Here is a 20,412-nt window from a genome sequence, read left to right on the forward strand (position 1 = left end):
GCAGCTAATGGAACGGTGAGTATTGTGTTTGGTGAAGGGAAACCAATTAACTGGATTGTTGTATTACTGGAATGGTGTTGCATTTCATGAGAACTGTAACTACAACTAAAAATACAACTTCCACAAAAGCCTGTTTGGAGAAACTGTGTACATACGAAAATTCTTCACTCCCTTCCGAACACTCATGAATGAAAATAGTGATATATGTTTTGTTTTTCCATTCTAGTGCCATCCAAGTGGCTGCATGACAGATCTCTTCATCCAAATGGCCGTTGTAATGATACTGAAACAAATTCTGAGCAGCTGTGTGCAGTATGCTGTACCGTAAGTTAACCTTGGCCAGAAGCAAATATTCTTAACTTACGGACCACGGTTTGTTAAATGCAGGATATCACTAGGGCCGAATCGCATAAAGCCTGACATGACTTGCCAATGGGGACTCACTTCTACAGTATCCCGATATTCTGTGCTCTTTGGCATCCAAGCCTGCACTATACAATATATTATACCCAATGATGCAGGATGTCAAAGTATCATTTGTTGTAATATTTGCATGCCTATAGAACATTATTATTTTGCTTCAAAGAACTTCGGAAGTTACTTTGAAAAGCAGCATTATAAACAGTGTGTCACCGAGCATCTAGCTCTACGATAAATTACATTGGGTTCCGTTTCAAACTTGTTTATATAGGCTATATTCTAACAACATGTGCTGTTGGCATGGCTATGCAGAAATTTGCCCCCTTTTTCCTGCTTTTGGAGGCGATGACAACTATCACAATAAGATGAGAATTAAATATGCCTGACATTCAAGGTCATTGAAAGAACAGTGGACTTTCAGATATGCAATACAATTATAAAAAATTTTAAACCCATTTGCTATTGTTCTTGCATGAAAGCAATTAACATAATGTTTGAATTTTGAAAATAGGAGCCTTTGCCCATTCTTTATTTGGTGTTAGATTTTAATAACGTTATGCAAAACACACTTGTCCTAAAATCAGTGGGTAGTATAATTCTATCCTTCTTAAAAATGTCAATGCTGTAATGAATTTTATAGTCATCAAGGCAAACACTATCCATCTTCATTTGTCTCTCCTGCAGCTCTTTTTTACAGCTCTAATTAATCTTTACTAGAAGACTGGAAAAAGCCATAAAGTGTACTGCTGTCAATAAACGTTCAAGTTAGTCAATGAGCTAGAAATCCAAAACAATTTCCTTAGTGGGTAGAGTTTATTAACTAATCAGTGTCACAGCTCTTTCCATCCCATTGTTACAGGTGCTCCCTAGATGCACTCAGATAAATAATAGCCACCATCTCTTTCCCCTTAAACTGAAATAAAGACATCAACAAACTTAACAATTTTATTAACCAGACATTAACACAGGAGAGGCAAATGAGAATTAATAGAGGTAAAAAGCAGGGTGGTGATTTGGTGGTGGGAAAAAATATTTAGTTGTGTGTAAGAGCACTTCTGGGTTTTTAAAAAAAAGAAAAAAATTAAAAGTCAGGGTGGTGCTGAGGGCCTCTTGTTGTGCCGTGGTAGTGTGTCTACCTCTGGGCCAGAAGACATAGGTTCAAGACCCACCTACTCCAGATATGTGTCAGAAAGGTTGATCAGAAATTATCTTAAAGCCAGGCCAGCACAAGAAACAGCAAATCAGAACGACTCCAAGATGTTGTACAGAATTAGTTGGAAACTAATTGGTAGAAGAAGCAGCAGTGTTGGACCATTCAAGGGCAAGACTCTAGGACTTTATTGATTGAGCAGTAGGAAGTCAGGTGAGTGGAATACTTTCAAGGAATCCTCAATCAACAACCTGAACCCAACCTCAGCTCAACATCTGAGGTTTGACAACAAAATTGCAGCTGATCATCATCCTGGAAGAAACTGTCATATCAGAGGTCCAAACAGTCTAAAGAACAATAAGGCACCTCAGATTAGTGAGATATCAGCTAAGCTATCAAAATATGACAATAACACTTTCACAAGATGGATCTTCTAACTCTTCCACCTCTGCATGTAGATGTATCTCCAATTCTGTTGTAGCTTGCAAAATGTGCTGAACCCAACCCTTACAAGAAAAGACAAAAATCTAGGCAAAGTGTCATGAATTGATTTGATTTGATTTGATCTGATTATGTGTACCGAGGTACAGAGAAAAGCCTCATCTTACATGCTTTACAGGCAGGTTGTACGATACAAATGCATTAGGATAACAGAACATTGTGCAGGATTCAACGTTACAGCTGCCAAGAAGATGCAGACAGAGATCAACATTAACCTTAACATTAGAGATTAACATTAGTTGGGTGTGCATTATCAGAAGGTGCAAAATTATATAGATCAAGTTATTCCCTAGTGTATAAGGAAATCTAGCATTATGCTCTTTTAATTAATTTCAATTATGAATATTTTACAGATCCCTGACGTATCAATGGAAAAAATACAACAAAAAAAACACAGACAATGATGTGAAGGATGCAACAACAAAACACTGGGTAAAAAACTACAACCTGAACCATGTCGACTCTTTTAGTTTATTCAACGAGTTTTTGGAAATGGGTATGTTTTGCTATACTTGAATACATTTTCTTTTTCATTTTAGCCGCCTGCTCATCTTTGGGCCTCTAGTGAATTCTCTCTCCAAATTGTAATCTTGAACCTAGGCATTGTTTCACACACAATATTCCTATGTACATTTATTTTCTAATCTCTTTCTTGATATTATGCCACTATAATATTTTAAAAATAATAATATTATGATTGTGCAATTGGTTTTAATAATATTCACAAGAAATCTGGATATAGAACTGATACACAAGGAAAAATCAGGAATGCAAAGTATTTTTGTGAATATAAGGACACGGATTTACTTAATTTGCAATGGAAAAGAAAGACAGAGCAAGTTATAAAGGAAAATGCTTTCTGGGGAAGGATTGTATCTCTTTTTTCCCCATTTGGATGCTGAAAAGATGAGTTTTGTTTAATATAATTCAGAGTGAATTGGAAATCAAATGGTACTCCATTCAAATAGGCACATAAGGCAGAAAAACAAATGTTGGAGTATGTGAAAAGATCCACAAAATATAAGTGAAGGAAGTGATGCCAAGGCACCACAAAGCATTAAGAGAGATCACATGAAGTATTTTATGCAACTGTGGTCACCTAATATTTGCCACAAGATGTAGAAGCAACAGAAAGGATTGTTAGAAGCTAACCAGAATAATTTGGCTTTGGATTGCTTCAAAAAGAAAGCAAGGCCATGATTCAATTTTTCTTTAATGGATCTTCTTTAATGGATTTTCTTTAATGGTTTTTGTATGTAGAAATATTTTGTGAAAAATTGAATGATTAACAGATATAATTCTGAATTAGAATGGCCAAAATTTAAACACTGAAAAAAAGTGCTGATGTTCTTGATGTTGACTGTTGAAGGTTCCAAAAGATGATGAATCAATTTTAGATATAACAAAGCAGAGAAATATAGGTATATCATTCACAAAGGTAATTGTTATTATCTAATGATCTCTGCTAGTAAGGATTAGATTTGATTTTGTTGTCCTTTTTGGTGAATAGCCCATTAGCGCTCACTGTTTGAGTCAATATATGGAAAATTGAACCTTGACTGAAGTATTGGAGGGTATTAAGTTCCCGTGGAACTGTACTTAGCAATAATCTTGACAGATGGTTGTAAAAATAGTTCAGAACGTGTGTAAACTCCAGATTTAAATTGTAATAGGAAATAGAATGTGAAAATCCAAGCCAAGAAATTTAATGTTTCTTCACAAAGCATAGGTATTTATTCCAGTAATTTTTGCATTTATGTTAACAGTTTGTTTTTCCTTTTCAGCCATTCAATATGGTTTCACCACAATATTTGTTGCAGCTTTCCCACTGGCTCCACTACTTGCATTTCTGAATAATTTATTTGAAATTCGATTGGATGCCAGAAAGATGCTTGTGCTTCAAAGGCGGCCAATACCACGAAAAGCAAAAGATATTGGTAATGTTTTAATGATCTGTGTTGTTACATGGAATTGAGTGTGCATACATTCCAAAGACAAAAGTTTGAAATATGTATGAGTGTGGAATATACTTTAATGTGGTCAGATGCTCTAGTTTATTTCCCCATCAGACCCCCTCAACAGCCCCAGTGTCTTGTGGCACATCTAAGCTCTGAAGGTTATAGTTCCATCTAGCAGTGACACTGAATCTCTGATGACTTCAAGCGTATACTTTACATAGATATTTCTGGGATTTTAAATCAGAATTTGCCACACGTTGAATACGCCTGCTCAAATATAGTTTGATGTATTGAAAATTATTATCTACAACACATAAAGCCACATGTTATTGCCATGGCAACACTAGATGCAAGTGTACCATTTTTATTCATGAAAAGTAAAAATTCTAAGACTAAAGTTTTGTAAAAAAGTAGGGAGTCAATTTCTCCACAAATTAAATTTTTACAAAAGTTGAAATCCATATTCTCCCATTGCTTCACAACTGCATCAGCCATGTTGGAGACTATTCCTGTCAATCCCTCTCCCAAATGTGTATAAACTGAGTTGAAAAGTATTTTTATCATTAAATATGTATTTATAAATAATTAGTAACCTACATGGAGATGGACATTAACTCTTAAATTCATAGAGTCGTACAGTAATAAAAATTCCATTCAACTCACAATGTCTGTGCTGACCAACAAACACCAAACTGTGCTAATCCCATTTGGTCCATAGTCCTGACATTTTAAGTACTTCTTAAATATTCTAAGAGAGACTGTTTCCACTACCCTCTCAGGCAGCATGACCCAATCTACTGGGTGATTTTTGTTCTCTCAGATCTCCACTAAATCACTTACTCCTCATTTTAAATTATGCTCTCTGCTCTTAAACACTAAGGAGAGAGACACTCATGATCTACTCTGTCTTTCATAATTTTGTATACCTCAGTTAGATCCACCCCCTCAGTCTCCTCTGCTTCAAGGTAAACAAACCCAGCCAACCCAGTCTCTTCTCAAAACTGAGACTTTTCATCCCAGGCAACATCCTGGTGATCTTCTCTGCACCCTCTCTCGTGCAGTCACGTCCTTTGACAGTGCCGTTACCAGAATCTCACACAATATTTCATCAGTAGCCCAACCAATGTTTTATAAAGTTGCAAGAAGATTTAGGTTTTTAGATTTTAGATTTTATCGTCACGCATACACAAGTACAGAAGTACAGTGAAAAGTGTATAATGTCACCACACACAGCACCATCTTAGGTACCAAGGTTCAAAATAGCTATAACAAAGTAGTAAGAGAAACGAGAGTCAAAAAGTTAAGCATTACTTCAAAGAATAGTGGAAAAATAAAGAAATAGGTAATAGTTTACATTAAAATCTTTCATAGTTTAAACTAGGAAAATAAAGAAATAAGTTAAAAGTTCAACAGTCTGAGTCCACCACTTCTCTCACGCTGCTGTCTGTTCTTGTCGTCGTTGCCACATAAACCATCACTGTTGCTGAAACTGCCACCTCCCTGATCTTCCCCGGTGCGTCAGGAACATGCACTCACACGCTGAGTCAAGACGCCATCATGAGCTGCCAAGAGACTAGCCGACATATCACTGAGGGACCAGGCTGGGACCTGCCACAAGCCACAGAGAGACCAGGCTGGGACCTGCCACAAGCCACAGAGAAACCAGGCTGGGACCCGCCATGAGCCACAGAGAGACCAAGCTGGGAGCTGCCACAAACCGCAGAGAGACCAGGCTGAGAGCTGCCGAGAGACTAGGCTGGGACCTGCCGTGAGCCACAAATAGACCAGGCTGAGAGCCGCCATAAACTGCAGAGAGACCAGACTGAGGGCTGCTAGGAGACCAGGCTGGGACCCACCATGAAATGCCAAGAGACCAGGCTGAGAGCCACCAGGAGACCAACTAGGATCCACCATGAGCTGCAGAGAGACCAGGCTGAGAGCCGCCGAGAGACCAGGCTGGGACCCACCACAAGCTGCCGAGAGACCAGGCTGAGAGCTGCCATGTACTGATAGACCAGGCCCAGGACCTACCACGAGCTGTGAGAGACCGGGCTGAGAACTGCTATGGGCTGCGAGAGACCAGGCCAGGACCCACCATGAGCCACCGAGAGACCAGGCTAGGACCTGCCACGAGCAGCCGCGAGACTAGGCTGAGAGCTGCCGAGCGACCAAAGAGGGGAAGAAAGTGAAGGAAACAGGAGGAGTGGAGGGGCTCCGTTTGGAGCATCTTACTCTGCTGCCATCTTGACCGAAAGTAGACGAGACAAGAAGACTCTTATTTTCTATGCCCTGGCTAATGAAGGCAAGTATCCTTATGCCTTCTTCACTACTCTGTCTACCTGTGCTGACACCTTCAGGATCTATGGACTTGTACACCAAGATCCCTTTGTTCCTCAGTATTCCCAAGGGACCTACCATTCATTGTGCACATCCTCTTATTAGAACTCCCTTATTAGTACATTGAATTGATTACATTTATCAAATTTAAAAACAAAAATCATATATACAAATTGATAGGTATATGATTTCACTCAGTTTTCTCACAGTACAGAGTACCATTTGGCAGCAGAGCATGCACGAAATGTGTATGAAACTCAATGAAGGTAATCTTCCTCATCTTCAGACCAAATAATTGGACCCAATCTTTTCCTGATGGCATCATCATGTGTCAGTCATATCATTCCACAAAAAATTATCTTCTGTGCCAGCAAGAACATTGAATAACCTACACTTCCTGAATGGTTTGATAACAATCTCTATTCTGATTTAATCCCAGGTCCTTATAACCCACTCGCATAATATTGCTAATTTCTGAACAATTATTCCACCTCCCTTGGTAAATGTCTTCTCTCCACCAATCATCCAGTCATTCCACATTTTCCTATCCTTGAAGGGCTTGTTTGAAGAGATATCCAAATGTTGAACAAAGTTGTTTGGACCAATGGAAATCCCTCTAGTATCACTTTTGTGATCTAACTTCAGCAAAAACATCATCGACAGGGTACAATTTTAACCTGTTCCAACTGAGAAGATTTTTTTCTTTACATAATCTTCTGGATTGGAATCTCCAAACTTTCCTCAGCTGTGTTTTCAAGCCACTTTCACTCATCCTTTACTGTGGATGAGAACGACTAGTTTTGGGAATTGCTGTTTCAGCTGGGATTTTCTCTTCAATATTGATTAAGTGATATAAGCTCTATTCCATCAGATACACATGGCAGCACAACTTTGAAGCTACACTTTTCATGGCCAGTCGTCCTCGCCAACACTGTTTTCTCTCCAACATTGCTCACTGTTGACCTACTGGCATGTCAAAATTCATTTATTCATCCTTGTTCACAATATAGACCAATTTCTTCCCATTCTTTTGTCCATGTTTGACTATAAGCCACTGAAATGTGATAAGCCTGTAATTAAGTTCTGTGAAATCTTGGTCTTTGTTTCTCTTCACAAATGTGATATACCATCTAGGGCTGGTTTTGAAATCTGTAAGGCCTAATTTTCTTGTGTGTTTTGGAGTGAAGATCCAAGTAGATCCCCATGAAAATGACAGCCCATGAGTCTATCCTGTCGATTTTCATTGATCTATTTTGTAACTTCATTTTCCAAGTCTAGCCACACGACTTGCCATCCAATCTCTCAACATTCTTTTCCAATACTTTCAATGTTGTAACTGCTTCACAATTATTTGTTTGCTGTGCAACCTCAATTACTTTAAAGTTCATACTGGACTGTGAATCTACCATTCCTTCTTGATAACAATTTTCCATATTAGAGGCAGGATTGGCAGGTATGCATTGCACACTAGTGAAGCAGTACCATTGATAAACGTGTTGACCAGAGCAGACACAAGAAGAAGAACAGTTGCCCTCAATGTTGTGCTATTCCATGATCCTATTAGTGAGTCCATTTGCAACAAGGTCAGTTTCACTTCAATAGTGAGTGGCTCTTAAGTACAGTGTTTGGAGCTTTTGGACAAAAATCCAAAATTGACTTTTAAACAAGGTTCCTGTGGCACAACACTTGTTGCATCTTGCTAATCTGAAAGTGACCCATTTGTGCCTATCTGCTCCCTGTTAGCCAGCTCATCATCTATCATGCCAATATGCTACCTGCTAAAGCATCAGCTTTTATTTTCTGCAATAACCTTTATGGCACCTTATCAAACTTGAATGTATTATTCCAAGACTCATCTAAGTCATTTATGTCCACAGTAAATACTGAAGCCCAAGCACTGACCCTTGCAAGAGTACCACCCTGATTACATCCTGTCATCCAGAACAGCTTGTCAATTCTTGCTCTGTTTGCTTTCCATTAGTCAATCGTCCTCCTTCAATGTTTGTTATAAATCTTCAGATTGCCTATCCTTGGACATTTCTTATCAAGACTGACTCTACCAACATTCCTTGCAGCTGTTGTTCACGCAATGTTCCCTTTTTCCTTGGAATAACCCCTTCTCAAAGGTACCATTGTTTCACTTAAATGCTGGAGCAGGCTTTTAATTCGTCTTAATCACTATGTCAGCCATTTTGTGTCTTTCAAATATGGGCAGCTCCAACACCTCCCAATTTGGTGCCATCCATTAGTTGATAAATTCTGTTTTTGATGCTCAAGTTCCAATTGTTATTGTAACATTGAGCCCTAACATTGAGCCTGTGGAACATCACTGGCCACTTGACTTCACTGTGAATAGCTACCTTTTCGTATTTTGTCTTGAAGTCATCTATCAATTCATCCAACTACTCGTTTCTTTAGTTCACATTCTCTAACCTTATTTATTAGTCAATTATGTGATACCTTTTATTGAAGTCCTTTTGAAAATCAGATAAATGACATCTACTGCATTACAATTGTCTACTCTGTCACCTTATTGAAAGCTTCAATAATGCTCGTTGAGCAAGGTATTCCCTTTTGAAATCTATATTACTCATTATGAATTCACATGTTGTGAAACAACAGAAATCCTAAGTCAGAACATCTTTACTTTCTGGGGGATTTAAATCAAAAGGACATTGACAATTAGGATGAACCCTCCCCACCCCACCCATTCTGTGCCAGGGAGCTATAAATTGAGAATGGATCAAAACCATTTGAGCTTTGTGTCACTAGCTGGAGACATGCACGATCAGTACATTGGCAGCAGCTAGATCTGATCAACAAGAAACATAATCTCTGCTGTTCAGATCTAGCTGCTGCCAATGTACTGATCGTGCATGTCTCCAGCTAGTGACACAAAGCTCAAATGGTTTTGATCCATTCTCAATTTATAGCTCCCTGGCACAGAATGGGTGGGGTGGGGAGGGTTCATCCTAATTGTCCATGTCCTTTTGATTTAAATCCCCCAGAAAGTAAAGATGTTCTGACTTAGGATTTCTGTTGATAGTTGTACTGATTGGAATGGTGTCAGCCGGGTGGACCTCACAGAATATGTAGCTGTTAAACTGGTCCAATCACACAGTCCTGGCTGACAGATATAAACAGGAGTGTCAGGGTTTCTGCCCACTCTGGGAGCCGACTCGGTGCTAGCTGGGTCAGTCTCATGTACAGGTATTACTGCTATAACGCGTGTTTTGTAAATGTGAATTGGCTGTAACACAATTGTTGAATAGCGGACGCTGTCTGGATAACACAAACTTTCTGCTGCACAGGTATAGCAATTTTCTACAGTGATTTCCCAAAACGTGATTTTCTATAGTGTGATTTTCTATAGCCAAGGTTACACAAGAACGCAACTATCGCATTATAGGAGAACAACCTGTACCATGCACATGTAAATAAAGGGTGACTTGGTGATGGGATAGCGGCCTTTGTGGAGCTGTTTTGATAGTAATGTCAAATCCCTCATTGTACTGGACTGTCACCTCTGTATTGGATCACAGCTTTAGAGCAAAATTCCTCAGGAGGTTAACTGGCTCTGTTTCAGTTGAGGCCAATGTACAGAGTACATTTTGGACCACTTGTAAGGGTTCTAACATTGAGAGTTACGAGTTCCTTACACTGAAGCCTACAACTTGCTCATGCATGTCCTCTGAATTCTTCCCCTGCCAGGAAAAAGAATAATTTTTTTTTAAATTCAGTGTTCCATTCTCAGAAAGCCTTTGGTTCTTGGAGAAAAGCAATGTCAGTGTTCAGCTTAGCAAGTTCCATATCGATCAGGGCTATTTTGTGCATATCACTGACTAGCTGCAGAAAGGTCTTGTGACACAGTGATAGTGTCCTTACCTCTAGGCAAGAAGGTTTGGATTCAAATCCCACCTCAGAATCTGATGGCTGTGGCAGTGTGTCATAATACATCCCAACTGGTTAATAAAAGAAGTAAAAGAAAAAACGTTCTCATATCATCCAAATTTTGACCTGATCTCATGAAGGACTGATTAAGAGTACATGTGCCCTGATGTCCTTGGCATTGTTTGAGTCAATGCAGCAACCAATGTTGACTTAGACCCTCATCTTCCCCATAACTTTTGTTTTAAGTGACCAGTGTCAAGTCATCTTATCAGTCCTGTGCATGTGGTTCTGACATTTCAATTTGCCAACTGAAGAGTGGTATCCACTTTTCTTTAGGAGCAAATTACTGCAGATGCTGGGAATCTGCACTGAAAACAAAAATGCTCGAAATCACAGTGGGCTGGGCTGCATCCCTGGAGAAAGAGTAAGCTAACATTTCAAGTCTAGATGGCTCCTCATCAGAGCTGATGTGCACTATCAACACCCTTTCTCCCCCAACACTCCACCCCCACCCCCGACTATTGCATAACTGGTGCCCCTGCCACACTTCATGTCAGCTCTGATGAAGAGACATCTAGAGTTGAAACATTATTTGCTCTGTCTCCATGGATGCTGCCTTACCCGCTGTGATTTCTACGTTTCTTTAGTTTGTCTTGTTTGTTCACTTCTGCACTACAATACTCACAGCTGAAGGAACATCCATTACTCTGTTTTCTGCTCCTCAGCCAATTTCATATCCATGTGATTGCTGTCTCTTTTATTTCATTACCTGTCATTTTACTCAAAAGTCACTTTGCTCAGTGCGGCACTGTATCAAACACTTCCTGGAAATCCACGTACACCACATCAATTGCATTACTTTCTTCAATCCTCTTAGATACCTCTTCAAAAGAACTCTAGAAAATTGATTGTATACAAATTATTCTTTAGAAACGATGCTCATTCTCTCTAATTAATCTACGTTGCCCATGTGGCTATTAATTTTGCGCTGAATTACTGTTTCTAGAAGTTTCCACAATTTTAACTGACTTGCTTGTAGTTGCTGGCCAGTCATCTGACAAAAGCCTGTCAACTAGCATCTGGCTTGCCCTAATCTAGCACTCAAATCACCAATCCAGCTGATCCAGAAAGCTACAACACCTCTAGAAACTTGTTAAGTTTTGCTAACTCATTGCAACAGAATACTTCAGTGGCTGTAAAGTGCTTTGCTGTGTCCCAAGTTCCATAATATAAACATGACTGTCCTTTTTCTCCCTTTCTAAATTCCAGTCAAGACCTCAATGTACGAGCTCACTGGGCTAATCAAATTGACTATTTAAGCACTGGCATGTGATTATGTTAATACAGTCGGTTCTGCTACAATACGTGTTCCAATAACGCCAATTGCAATAATGTGACTGACGAATACAGGAACGCTGTTTCTAAAACGCAAACTTGTGCTGGCTATAATGCAATTCCATTGGTGCTCCTCATTCTGGATAAGTGTCAAGCCATCCTCCCACCATTGGTGAGCTTTCTGAAAACATCAAAGTGCTATTTCTACTCCCAAACATAACTTCTCTCCTTCAACCTATGGACCAGGGTGCAATAACAGCTTTTACAGCTTATTGTTTAAGGCATACATTTAAGAGGTTGATTGTAGCCACTGAAGCGGATAAGGACAGTGTTCTTCAATTTTGGAAGAGCTTTAACATCAAGAATGCATTTGACATTATTATGGAGACCTGGGGTGACATCAGTAAGGACTGCTTGCATGCAGTTTGATGGAGGCTTCTCCAAGACCCTCAACCCCTGCATTAACAACAAAGCAACCTCAAAACCTCCTCCCCCATCAAGTCATCTTGACATTTTTTCAAGGTAACATATTAAATTTACTTTTATTTCAATATTAGATATGAATTAGACATTTATTCAAACTGCTATCTTCTATGTTAGGCTTTTGAGTGATTTTTGAGCAACTTTGAGTGATATTTTTTGGTGGTCTGTCCCTAACCCCACTTTTTCCATAGGCCCCGTTATTTCTATAGAGCAATTTTCTATATCACGATGTTGTGCAGGAATGCAACTACAGGTTGTTCTCCTATAACATGATAGCTGCATTCTTGCATGACCTCATGCTATAGAAAATTGCAGTAGAAAATCGCTTTATAGGAAAATCGCTATACCTGTACAGCAAAAAGTCTGCATTATCCAAATAGCATCCACTATTCATCAATTGTGTTACAGCCAATTTGCGTTAACGAAACATGCGTTATAGTAGAGCTACTTGTACCGCATTATAGCGGAACCAGCTGTACACTACAAAGCGAAAGTGCTTATCTTGTTACAATGCATATGATCATCAGGAATCATGTGGGAGCAAAATAAAGTTTACTGATACCAAATATACCAAATATACCAGGAAATGTTCTTTTAGTGATTGTGTTTGAAGTGCTGAACTGCGATGTAGATAAATGTAAAGAAATAAGCTGTGCATCAAGAATCAGATGGGTGCATGAAATAAATTATGGCTGTCTTTTGCTCTGTAAAAATGGTTACATATTTTCAGAATATTTGTACTTGCACCCTGTGATGACTTACTTCAGTGTGCTCATTAATTTTTATTTAGCCGAAGTAAGCTTTGTCACAGGAAACAACAATTGTAGGGATACAGGAATCAGAAGGAATGCATACATCAATAAAATGTTCATTTGTTCAATTTTTGCTGCGGCTGTTGGCATCAAAAATAAACAGTAATCTGAAACAAATTGTGATCAATATTTCCCCTCCCACAGCATCTGTAATTAGACCTATATGGTACCAGCGATCAAAGTGATGGGAATGGGTAAAAGACAGAGGTAGGAATGAACAAATACAATATCAGGAGAGTGTTTGAGGGTAATGTAGTTGATGTGATGAACATAGGGAAATCTGAGATATAAAAAAGACTAAGGACATGAAGATCAGACAGTACCTGTTAATTGATACGAAGTTGATGAGTGACAGGAAACAAGTGGTGAACAATTGTTTTTCAAACCACAACCAGTGGTTTTGGGACGACTGCATTTCTGGATATATTTTAGCAAACTAGACTTTGTGTCAAAGCACAATTTCAAAGATTTCCAGATGTAGTTTGAAGAAAGTTGATGAGAAAATCTGCAAGTGGGAGAAAGATCAGGAGGTCAACAACCCCAACTGAGCACTAACTCAGCAAAGCAGCAAAACTGATTTACTGGACATAGGCTCCACTGCAGAAGCAGTGGATCTGTTCCGTCTCCTTATTGAAACCTTCCAGAAAGAGAAAGATTTCCACCACCATACTCCAGTTCTCACACATGTTGTCTGTCATCTCAGCACTGGACAACGTTATTCCAACTCAAAGCTGCAAGCACCCATTGAAATAGATTGATTGTGATAGGTCAGCACTCTAGGAAAAACATTCACCAAGGAAGTAGCATGGTATTGAATCCACAGTGGGGAAGATTAGCAAAACTGTTGACTTATGTGCTATGAATTAAGTCCAAATATTGTTGCTATATACTTTAATCAAGAATGGGAAATGAGCAGTCCTGCAGCATGTGCAAGTACTTCTTTACCTCTGGAGGAAGGGAAGTGTCCCAGTAAACAACTAATGCAAAGATGGCTACAAAGGGTGACACAGTGATTTCTTTTTTAAAGCTATCAAAGCATCATCCTGCTGAACATGACAGGGAAAGTATTTGACCTTGTTGCCCTCGTTTGCATCAAACCTGAAATTCCATATCTTTTCAGAACTGAAAGATGTACAGTGGACGTTATTGTTGAAATGAGAGATATGTGGCTGAAGCTTTTTGTCTTGTAGTCATCAGGGCAAGCACCAGAATGCCACATTTCAAACAATCATAACAACTTATACTACAAGAAAGATGCACGCCAATTTGTTGGCAAGCTGACTCTGGCTAAGGCATTGCTATGGAAACAGAAACAGGGAACTTTAGGCTTCCCCAAACTCTTGGTAATTCAAGAGCTGTAAGGCATGATCATATTCCTTTAGTTTGCTGAGAACGAGTCCCTGCAAATGGATATATATCACTTCCAGCAACCAAATTAACATGCTGTTTGATAAAACAAAGAATAGCTGATGTTGTTTGATTTGATCATTGTTTGTATTAGATAGGATGTATTGTACTTAACTAGTCAATGCTTGCAAAACTCAAAACAAAAAAATCTGCTGTCAGATGTGATTCTATAACCCTTAATCCACTTTAATTGCTAATATGTCTGGTTCGTCCCAACACATGAAATGCCACCAGGTGCCCTTTTATATTTGTAGGACAGTTTAACATATTTTTAATAAGATTTCTCTGTCTTTAGGTTTAACTATCTTTTTAGACTCCTGTTCTGTAAGTCTATTTATTTCTTTGCTATCAATAACTTCCCTTACTTTATCCTATCATCACAATGATTATTTGTAATTAATTAGTTAAGCTATAAGTTTAATAAGGCCTTTATTGTTTCTTGGTCCTCATTTAGAGAGTCAAAAAGAGCCTAGTATTCACCAACTAACTGAATGAGCCTGTGGCAGTAAATAAAATTGTACCTCTGTGTTTCAGGGATATGGGTACGTCTGCTGGAGGTAGTTGGCGTGTTGGCTGTCATTGGCAATGGGTTGGTGATCTCGATCACTTCAGATTTCATTCCGCGATTAGTTTACAAGTATGGATATGGGCCATGTGCTTTTAGAAACAGTTCATATGTTAAGTGAGTATGAAATCTGAATTACAAAAACTCTGTGCCGTATGTTGTAATCTATTTGCCAATCAGCTATAAAAGAACAGAAAGAGAACTTTTTAAAATCTGTATTGAACTATATGTTGAAAATACAACCTTATTAAATACACATTATGGTTGATATTTTATGAGCCAACACAAGGATTCAAAGCCCAATTTCTGATTGCTAAAATACTTAGTCACTGAAGCAGCCCTGTCCAAATGCAGCAAACCTGGACAACATCCACACCTGGGCTGAGAACTAACAAGTAATATTCATGTCACAGAAATGCCAGGCAATACCCTTCTCAAATGAGAGCGAATCTAAATGTCTCCACATGACATTCTACAGCATTTATATCAGCAAATTGCCTATTATCAACACTCTAGGCATTACCATTGACCAGAAACTGAACTGCAGTACAATACTGTGACTACAAAAGCAGGTTAGAGGCTAAGAATTCTGTGGCGTTTAACTTACTTGACTGGATAAATGCAGCTCCAGCAACAGCCAAGAAGCTCAACATCATCCAGGACAAAGCAGCCCATTTGATTGTCACCTCATCCATCACCTTTAACATTCACTATCTTCACTATTGATGCACAATGACAGCATACCATCAACAAGTTGCACTGCAGCAATTGGTCAATGATCCTTCAACCAGCACCTTCCATGACTTCTACCAGCTACAAAAAAAGATAGCGGATGTACGAGTAAACCAACACCTGCAAGTTCCCCTTCAAGTCATGCATCATTTCCATTTGGAAATGTATTGTTGTTCTCTCACTGCTGAGTCAACATCCTGGAACTCTCTAACAGCACAGTGGGTACTTACACCCTGAGGACTGCAGCAGTTCAACAAGGCAGCTGACCACTGTTTTCTGCCAGATAACTAAGGATTGACAATAAATTCTAGTCCAAGTCAGCAATGTCCATAATTCGTGAACAAATAAATAGTTAAAAATAAAACAGGTGATGGCATCAAAAACTTCTTGACACTGAAAGGTCTCTTTTTCCCTGAGACCTTATTTGAAACCCATTCTCACACAGAAGTAGATACATGGGAATAGTGGGATACTTTTGATGTGCAAATTTCTGAATATTCTTAGTTCTCTGTGAAAGATGGATGAATTATTTTGAATACATGCATCAAAAATACGATGTAGGAGTACAGGCCACAGATTCTGTCAAAAATGTTTAGGTAAATAAACATGGCATTAATTACAAACAATATCTCTGTGTGCTAATATATTTTCCCTCAAATAATAACTAGACTCTTGATTTTTTTGCTTACCTTGCAGCTGTATGATGGGGTATGTTAATAGTAGCCTCTCAGTATTCTACGTGGAAAACTTTGAGCAAACAGAGCCAAAGGATGATGGGTTAAAATCACTTGGATTCCAAGTGACATATTGCAGGTATGATATTGTCTAGTCTTATCCCTGTATATACTAGCATCGAATAGTGTGACCTTTTTTCACTACTTTCTTTCCTTCTCTTCCGAAACCAAATACATATGTCACATTGTTGCTTCATGACCTAGACACCTTGCCATTGTAGGCATCTTGAATATGGAAAACTAAGTAACATGTTGGAAATTATTTGACCAGACTGCTAAGTCTCATCTTGCTCTCATTCAATATTCACATATTTGCTTTATGCAGCATACATATGTTGATAATTACCAGGAGAAAGAACCTTTTATAAGCTCAATTAATTTGGCAAAGACCAGGGATAGAGAAATCATTTCTGATGGGAGTCCAGGATTAGAAGGGAAAGTCTAATAAGTTAGAGACATATTTCAGGAATAAAATTAGGAAACATTCCTACACACAGGTGGCAGAACTTTGAAATTCTCCCCCACAAATAACAACTAATGCTCAATCAATTGTTAACTTTAAATCTGAAGTTAATGTTTTGTTAATGCATATTATCATAAGATAATTGCAGCATAGCAGGCGGCCATTTAACACATAGTATCTGTGCTAGCTGTCTACACGAGCAACTCATGAAGAACCGTAGATGATAAAAAATATGGGACAAAGGCAGTTATGTGGAGTTAGGCTCAGTGGCTTGCTCCTGTTTCTATATTCCTACGTACCTTTTGATCAAATTGGATACATTCATCAGTCATGTGGCTTGGTTTTACAATGGAAATTGTTTTTTTTTAAAAACTGAACGATTAGGAGAAAGTGGTTTATTACTCTTCAATCCAAGAATATCATGTGAGATGAAAGTGTGTAATTGGTCAAATTCACAGATGATATACCGTGGTTCTGATGAAACATTGCACACCTGTAATGTAAACTTTTTTCTTACTCCACAAATGCTGCCAAACCAACTGGGTATTTCCAGCATTTTCTGCTTACATTTTATACAAATTAGGGATTGTGGAAACCAAAGAATTACATAAAGACACAGAAAAATCTTCTAAAGCAAGGGAAAATGACAGAGAAAACAAATGATCATGGGGAAATACAAACAATTACATACTAAAGCACCAAATATCACTAAACGATCTTCACACAAGCTCTATGAAGGCTTGGGCATAACATCAAAGTTTACTCATTGTGGACCAGCAACCAGCAGAGCTTGCAATCCCTTGCTGTATTATTAAATCAGGAGAGTGCCAGTTTACAGCCATCAAACTGAAAGGTGTACTGATTCAGCTTTGGTCACTGAGACATAAAATAAACATTTCAGCTTTTATGGTGTTATGAAAACAAGAGGAATTATGTACATTTATACTAGCAGAGACCTGAGTAGTGAAGAAAAACATTGACTATATAATCTTGAAACCTCAATGAGGATTTTGTTTTTGCTCTTTGAACGTAATGCTGGTCATTCCTTGTTGAGCAGAGAAGGTAATAGTATGCTGCCATCTTGCACTGCAACAATCTTTTGGCGATGGTATACACATAAGACCTGAATTTTAGCTAGGAAATTCTTGGAATTTTAAGGTGATATTGGTCACGATAGCTGCTAATTCTTCTTGGTGGTAATGATTAAGTGCTAGCGATGGCATTAAAGACATTTTGATGAATTGCAGTGATGCATTCTAAAAATCTTTCTTCAATTGAACACCAGCAAGTTACTAAACTGGAATCGCTTTACAGTTTTTTTTATTCATTTGTGGGATGTGGGTGTCGCTGGCTGGCCAGCATTTATTGCCCATCCCCACTTGTCCTTGAGAAGGTGGTGGTGAGCAGCCATCTTGAACTACTGTAGGCTGACCCACAATGCTGTTAAGGAGGGAATTCCGGGATTTTGACCCAGTGACAGTGAAGGAATGGAAATATATTACCAAGTCAGGATGTTGAGTGGCTTGGAGGGGAACTTGCATTGTTGTGGATGGTGTCAAGCTGCTTGAGTGTTGTCGAAGCTGCACCCATCCAGGCAAGTGGGGAGTATTCCATCACACTCCTGACTTGTGCCTTGTAGATAATGGACAGGCTTTGGGGAGTCAGGAGGTGAGTTACTCACCACAATATTTTTTACCTCTCACCTGCTTTTGTAGCCACTGTGTTTATGTGATGAGTCCAGTTGAGTTTCTGTCAATGGTAATCTCAAGGACATTGATAGTGGGGGATTCAGTGATGGTAACACCACTGAATGTCAAGGGCCTGTGGTTAGATTGTCTGTCATGGTCATATGGTGATGGTCATAGCCCAGCATTTGTCAGCCCAAGCCTGGATATTGTCCAGATCTTGATGCACTTGAACTGCTTCATATCTGAGGAGTCACAAATAGTGCTGACCATTGCGCAATCGTTGGCGAACATCCTCATTTCTGACCTTATGATGGAGGAAAGGTCATTGATGAAGCAGCTGAAGATAATTGGGCCGAGGAAACAACTTGAAGAGCTCCTGTGGAATTGTCCTGGAGCTGAGATGACTGACCTCCAATAACCCACAACCATCTTCCTATCTGTCAGGTATAACTCCAACAAGTGGATAGTTTGCCCCCAATATCCATTGATTCGAGCTTTGCTAGGGCTCCTTGAAGCCACACTCAGCTGAATGCATGTCGAGGGCTGTCACTCTCACCTCACCTCTAGAAGTTAGCCCTTTTGTCCATGCTTGAACAAAAGCTGTAATGGGGTCAGCTGAGTGGCCCTGGCAGAATCGAAACTGAGGAGAGCAGGTCATTGCTAAGCAAGTGCTGTTTGAAAGCAACCATTGATGGCATCTTTCATCACTTTACTAATGATCGCGAGTAGACTGATGGGGCAGTAATTGGCCAGTTTGGATTTGTCCAGCTTTTTATGTACAGGCCATACCTTGGCAATTTTCCACATTATCAGGTAGATGCCAGTGTTTTAACTCTACTGGAAAAACTTGGCTAAGAGTCTGGCAAGTTCTGGAGCACAAGTCTTTAGTACCATTGTTAGAATGTTGTTAGGGTCCATAGCCTTTGCAGTATCCAGTGTCTCTAACCACTTCATGATCAAGTCCGACATGTGGTTGGCTCTGGAGAAGACTTTTTTCTTTGAGGAATTTATTGAAGAGGAGTCATGTTTCATTCAGTTAATCAGCTAAGTGGTTGATTTTATTTAAGTTTTATATGTTTGATATATATATATATTTATATTTTTCCATTTTAACTTTATTTTCTGTAGGTAATAAAGGTAGTTTATTTTATATATAAGGTGTTATTGAAACATTTCTTTTGGGCTTAATGTTAATAAGGTCATATATGAGATACAGAGTGAGGTGGCTAGTAGATTTAGAGAAGTTATTACACAGCAGAATCAGTCAAATAGATGGGTGTAAGGTAAGGAGGTAGTTCAAAAGTCTCCGGCTATTCCTTCATCAAATAGATATTCAGGTTTTGGAACTGTAGAAGGAGATAGTCCCTCCGAGGAAAATGGAAGGGCCAGTCAGTTATTGGACAGTTGGAATGAGTCTTGTGTTAGGCAGTGTTTGACAAGATTTAATAGAATTATTATTATAGGGGACTCTCCTCTCAGGCATAGATAGGAGATACGGTGGCAGTGAGCATAAATTTAGGATGGTGGTTGGCTTTCCTGGTGCTAGGATTAAGGATGTCTCTAAGCGTTTCAAGCATGTTGTTAAACGTGAGACTGAGAAGCCAGAAATAATTGTAGGAAAAGATTAAAACAGTACAGAGTGAATTTAAGAGGTTAGGCAGAAGAATAAAAAAGAGAACCTTGAAAGTAGTAATTTCCGGTTTACTCCCAATGCCAAACTCAAACAAAATGGAAGGAACAAAAGACTAAAGGAACTAAATCAATAGCTGAAGTGTTAGTGTATTGTTCAGGGATTCAGGATTTTGGACAATTGGAATATCTTTTAGGATAGAAAATATCTATTCAAAAAGGATGGGTCTAACCTGAACTGAACCAATAGTAAGAGGGAAAATGAGAAACAAATACGTAGGGAGATCTCCGATGTATGTAAACATAA

At 38.9% G+C, this 20,412-nt stretch overlaps 1 protein-coding gene across 1 annotated transcript in view; it reads left to right on the plus strand.

Annotated features, from left to right (window-relative positions):
• The window catches only part of LOC109910660 (anoctamin-9), a 145,068-nt gene that overhangs the window by 109,428 nt on the left and 15,228 nt on the right, over positions 1-20,412 (plus strand). Inside the window, exons 18-22 of the mRNA XM_048607263.1 lie at positions 227-324; positions 2,425-2,567; positions 3,856-4,008; positions 14,829-14,976; positions 16,288-16,404. Coding sequence (XP_048463220.1) covers positions 227-324; positions 2,425-2,567; positions 3,856-4,008; positions 14,829-14,976; positions 16,288-16,404 — 659 coding nt within the window. The remainder of the gene's footprint in view (positions 1-226; positions 325-2,424; positions 2,568-3,855; positions 4,009-14,828; positions 14,977-16,287; positions 16,405-20,412) is intronic.

The sequence above is a fragment of the Rhincodon typus genome, chromosome 17, assembly GCF_021869965.1.
Source record: "Rhincodon typus isolate 14 chromosome 17, sRhiTyp1.1, whole genome shotgun sequence".
In the NCBI taxonomy this organism is placed as follows: Eukaryota; Metazoa; Chordata; class Chondrichthyes; order Orectolobiformes; family Rhincodontidae; genus Rhincodon; species Rhincodon typus.